This window comes from Amaranthus tricolor, chromosome 9 (genome assembly GCF_026212465.1).
Source record: "Amaranthus tricolor cultivar Red isolate AtriRed21 chromosome 9, ASM2621246v1, whole genome shotgun sequence".
NCBI classification, from domain to species: Eukaryota; Viridiplantae; Streptophyta; class Magnoliopsida; order Caryophyllales; family Amaranthaceae; genus Amaranthus; species Amaranthus tricolor.
The window spans coordinates 27,384,223-27,389,304 of record NC_080055.1 but is presented as its reverse complement, the minus strand read 5'-3'; the positions used below and the strand labels follow the sequence as shown (position 1 = coordinate 27,389,304).

Here is a 5,082-nt window from a genome sequence, read left to right as displayed (position 1 = left end):
CATGGACAAACAAAAAAGAAGAGGGTATAAGGTGGTTGTTAGCAAATTCTTATAATTAATTATATGGGGTTGATTTTCATTTTTTCAAAAATAATTATAAATTAAATAAAATGAAGGGGCGTAAAGAAAAGAATACCGACAAACAAAAAAGGAGAGGGTATAAGGTGGTTGTTAGCAAATTCTTATAGTTAAATAATTAATTAATTATATGGGGGTGGTTCTCAATTTTTCAAAAAAATAATAAAATAATAAAAGTATAAATTAATGCAAAACAATAACAATTATAGGACTAATTTTCTCAGAATATAAATTGAAAACAAATGATAATAATTTCTTCAAATTAGTCAGTTTTATACTATCGATTGTGTATTGTTGAACTATAAATTATGATTAAGACCGATATTTTGATCTGTCGAAATATAAAAAATAAACATATTACTAATTTTAAGCGAACTATATTAGGGAATTATAAGTCTTTTAGTCATATGATTATAAATTTTTTTTAACATTATCAAGTGAAAAAGAAAATGAAGTAAATATTTCATGACAAAGCTTTAAAATTTAATGTTTATCGAATACATGACTTTTTTTAAGTAAAAATTAAATACTGATTTTTTTAAAATTAGTTATAGAGTATATTACTTTTTCATTCAATTAAATATATATCAAATTCTAAGTTAGGCATATAGAATTGCTATAAATAAATTATAACTTTAACTAATTTAGCTCCGATTAAAAAAAATCATATTCTAAATTAGATAAATATTGTCATGTAATCAACTATCATCCACTAAATAATTTTATTTGTCAGACTTCCCTAAAGATAACATTTATTATTTTTTAATATTTTTATTAATATACATGAGATTATTTTAATTAAATAGTTAGGAACATATTTTTTGAAGCGAGGGAGTACTTTTTTCTAAGCACTTTGAAAGGATAAAATAAAGACTATATCCTGATGAAAAAGCTATAAAGGCTAAATGCTTCAATCCAAATTAGTAAATCAGTCAATAACACGAATAATGTGAAACCATTATTTAATAAAGTGAAAAAAATAATGTACGTATGGTGAAATACAGTGTTGGATTATAAAATAAAAAAACTTTTTGAGTGACTTTTGCTTTTAAAGCTTAATCAACGAGAAGAACAAGTAAATACTCTTTTATTCCAGTCATTTAATTAATTCATATTCTATTTTTATAAATTAGCTACTTTTACGATTACACACTTGTATGGTTTTCAAAGTTTTAGTGAAGGGAAAACAAAAAATAAATGAGTAATAAATGACTTTAAAAAAAATACTTCAATTAATTGTCTTCTAAAAAAATAATATAAAATTATTACTTTAATTAGAAAATTAGCGATTTTAAAGTTGGTAAATAATAAATTTATTACTCTTTCCAATTCTTTTCAATTGTCCCATTTTTTTATTTGGGCAATTCACTTTGATTGTCCTATTTCTATTTTAGAATATAATTTTTAGACGAAATTGTCTTCATACTATTCATGTAAATACCAAAACACTCTTATTTTAAAAACTAAACTACAATAATCAACCCTCCAATCCTAATTAATACTACAAATGACTCCCTCCTTTATTAACCTCTCCTCCCTCTGATTTACACATCCTAACCCTTTGATTCACCCATCCCCTTTCTGAAACCCTAGATCTTCATCTTCCTCATGTCTTCTTCTTCGACGACGCGACTGTTCAAGTTGATGAACCCACCCCTTCTGAAACCCTAAATCTTCATCTTTTTCTCTTCTGAAACCCATCTCTTTTCTCTTCGTCCTGTCGTCTGATTTCGAGTTTTTTTTTTCCAAAAAATCCGACAATGGAGTCATCTAATTATTCTCTGTCTCATCCTACACTGAAGTTGTTGTTTGGTGATTGTGAAGATAAGGATTCGTATATTTCCTCACCACATTCTTCTGTTGAAACCTCTCCAAATTGGGGAAGAACCATGGATAGTGAGGATGAAGAAATTTCGGCTATGTTTGATTTGGGACTTGATCTACTTGATGATAACCTTTTTCCTTCATCTGACTCAGAAGATTATGATGGGAAAGATGATGATACTGTTTATGATGTTAAGGGGCCCTTCTCTCGTTCGTGAAACGATTATTCTTTCCCTTTGACTAATAATGTTACATTTTGTTTTTATTTTTCTCGATTATGCATGTTCGTGTATGTTGGTCAGTGATGATTTTTTTTAGGCCAAAGAAAAGCTCAATGATTTTTGAAAAGAGGGCTTGTTAGTTACTACAAAAATCCATATATATACTCACAGTACCATCAATCTTCATGATTTTAGGAGGTAAAGAGTATGTTTATGGATCTCAATGATGAAAACATGTTGTTTTCTGAGAGATACGCCTAAAATGTTTTTTTTGCCATTAAAAACCCTAAAAACTTTCCATTAAATGTTTAGTCATAAACAGCTTGAATGAATCTACATGATGTTTAACTCTAAACATTTTCATCCACTACAATAAGTCCAAAAGTGTGAATAAGAATATTTGTGTTTTTGGTCGTATTATTCATGTTGAATGTTGATGGATTTGTGTTGTTGTTGTGGTTGTTATTTCTGTTGTTTGTTGTTGCTCCTGGTTTTCCTGCTGGCTCAGAATAGTAGTTGATGTTGGTTCTGTTGTTTGTTGTTTCTCTTGGTTTTTCTGCTCGCTCACAATAAATGTTGTTGTTGGTTGTGTTGCTTGATGGAAAATCTCTTGGTCATCAACTCCCAAGTACAGTAAAGCAACCTCTAAATGATGTGCATCCAAATGACGGAGTGACTCATAAATAATTTCTTTCCTAACTGTTAAATAATCTAGTAGTCTCCCTTCCCTAGCTAGTTTGCTTTTGTTCATGTGTGGAATATGGTAGTCAATACCACCAAGTTTTTTAAGTACCTCAACCTTACATACTTGTAAGGTTATCCAAACAAACCTTAATGTGTGGTGTTCTAAAGCTTCAAAAGCACCTATCACTGCCCTAACCAATTGTGTGTAGTTTTATGTTGCTTTCTGGTGTTGTAACGATTGAATAGACCTAAAAAAACCTAAGTTTAACATGTTCATATCATGAGAATTTGGAGGCTGTTGAACTAAATGGATAGTGAATTCATCTTGATTTGCAGCTTCACTGAATATTGGATCATTGTCTAGATGTGTGGTTTTGCATTATCCTGTTGAATGTAAATTGTTTTGCTTGCACCTTCTGGTCATTTTTCTCTAATAGCCGGTAAGATATTGTCAATTAGCATTGAACTTATGTGTGTCTTTGTTATGGATTGAATGGATTTAGTTTCTGGTTCCCCTCTATTCCTGTTTTTGGATCTTCTTTGTGCTAGCACTTGAGCTGTAAAAGGAAAGATACCTATCTTTCCATCAAAAATTAGTTCACCTACACTAGAGTACATCAGTTTAGCAACGACACACATGAATATAATTTTGGGAACGAATCTTTTTGACTGTATTTTCCTATGTGCCTCAGGTTCTCCTGGGGTAAGATAGTACGTTTGTTGTGTTCTAGTGAGATAGAACAATTTTTCATCTATATGAACTATGTTAGACATATCACTGAATTTGAAAGCATCTGTCTGCTCATCATAAATGCAACTAGAAATACAAAAGAATAACCTACATTCTTGTTAGTGTCGGTTAACAGTGGCTTGATTGCATTTGTATGCTTGCGTATGTGTTTCTTTTTCTTCCATCTCCATATAGTTAATTGGCTAACACCCATTGCATTTGCAACTGCTTGTTGACTTGTCTTTTTGGACTTTTCTAGGGCTTGGAATCTTTGTTCATCAAATGACATTATTGTCTTGTTAATTCTGCCAAACTTTTTTACTTGTATCCAATGTGGCCCCCTCCTTTTGCTGAGTTTTAACTTTAGCCCAAATTCTACTTACAGCCTTCCAGTAAATACCGTACTTTTTGGCGATATCCCCCATTAATCCATGAGCTGGCTTCCCCTTTTTGTTAACACCAATCAATAACTCATGCATTATTTCGTTCCTAGTGTAAGTATCTAATTCTTTTTGCTTCATCATTTTTTTTCTTGCAATAAATGACTTGGAGTAATAATTTGGTTTTCAATAAATACCCCCTATTTATATTGTAAGTATGCTTGTTGTGTTGTTTTCTGTTTTTTGGCACATAACTTGTGGGTTGACATTTTCATTTTGGCGCATATTGTATTTGGGGTTGACAAATTTCCTCCTCCTATGTAAATTTGTTGTGTGGATTTGGGCTGCTTCTCATGACTTTAGGTTTTTAGAAAAGTTTTTAAATTTTAGATGGCACTAATGTTTTTCGTTTTTTGGTGCATTTTTAAAAAGTGACTAACGTATACAATAAATGCATATTCGGTTTGTTCGACCTCTTTTCTGAAGTCAATGAACGAAATGATATCCATATTCACATGGCCCGAGAAAAATGTTCGTTATTTATAGCCGTGAATAAAGTGTTGAAGAGATCGAGGAGGAGGTGGAACTATAAATACAAACCCCCTTTATGAAATGTAAATTTATTTTTTTGGGAATTTATTTTAATTATGTATTTTAATTAATGGCTATGAAAACTTTGTATTTTTAACTATGTAATTTAATTAATGGCTATGAAGACTTTGTATTTTTAATTATGTAATTTAATTAATGGCTATGAAGATTTTGTATTTTTAATTATGTAATTTAATTGATGGCTATGAAGACTTTGTATTTTTAATTATGTAATTGAACACTTTTTAATTTTTCCTCCAAATTTAAACTTATTCAAATTGAAGGGAATAATTAGAGTTTAATCAACTTTATTACCAATACCCTTACATCGCATGAATATACTATTTAAGGTGATTTCTATACTTTTTTAATATTCGTGTCCAATTCAAATGGGACAATTAAAAGAATGAGGAGGGAATGTGTTAGTGGCTTAGTGCACACAATATGTACTTACTTTAAATTAAAAGGAATTCTAAAGTACCACTAAAACCTGCAGAAGTTACCCCTTGATTTAAGGGCTTTCTTAGATATGTAATGATATGTCAACATTTTTAATTTATAATCAAGAATGATA

General features: G+C 30.1%; 1 protein-coding gene across 1 annotated transcript; it reads right to left on the bottom strand.

Moving 5' to 3' along the window:
• Positions 1 to 3,227: 3,227 nt before the first annotated feature.
• Positions 3,228 to 3,826, bottom strand: LOC130823443 (uncharacterized). The gene is made up of 2 exons (XM_057688063.1): positions 3,650 to 3,826; positions 3,228 to 3,605 (listed from the first exon to the last, which is right to left on the bottom strand). Exons 1-2 carry the CDS (start codon positions 3,824 to 3,826, stop codon positions 3,228 to 3,230), a joined length of 555 nt encoding a protein of 184 aa, XP_057544046.1.
• Positions 3,827 to 5,082: the final 1,256 nt, after the last annotated feature.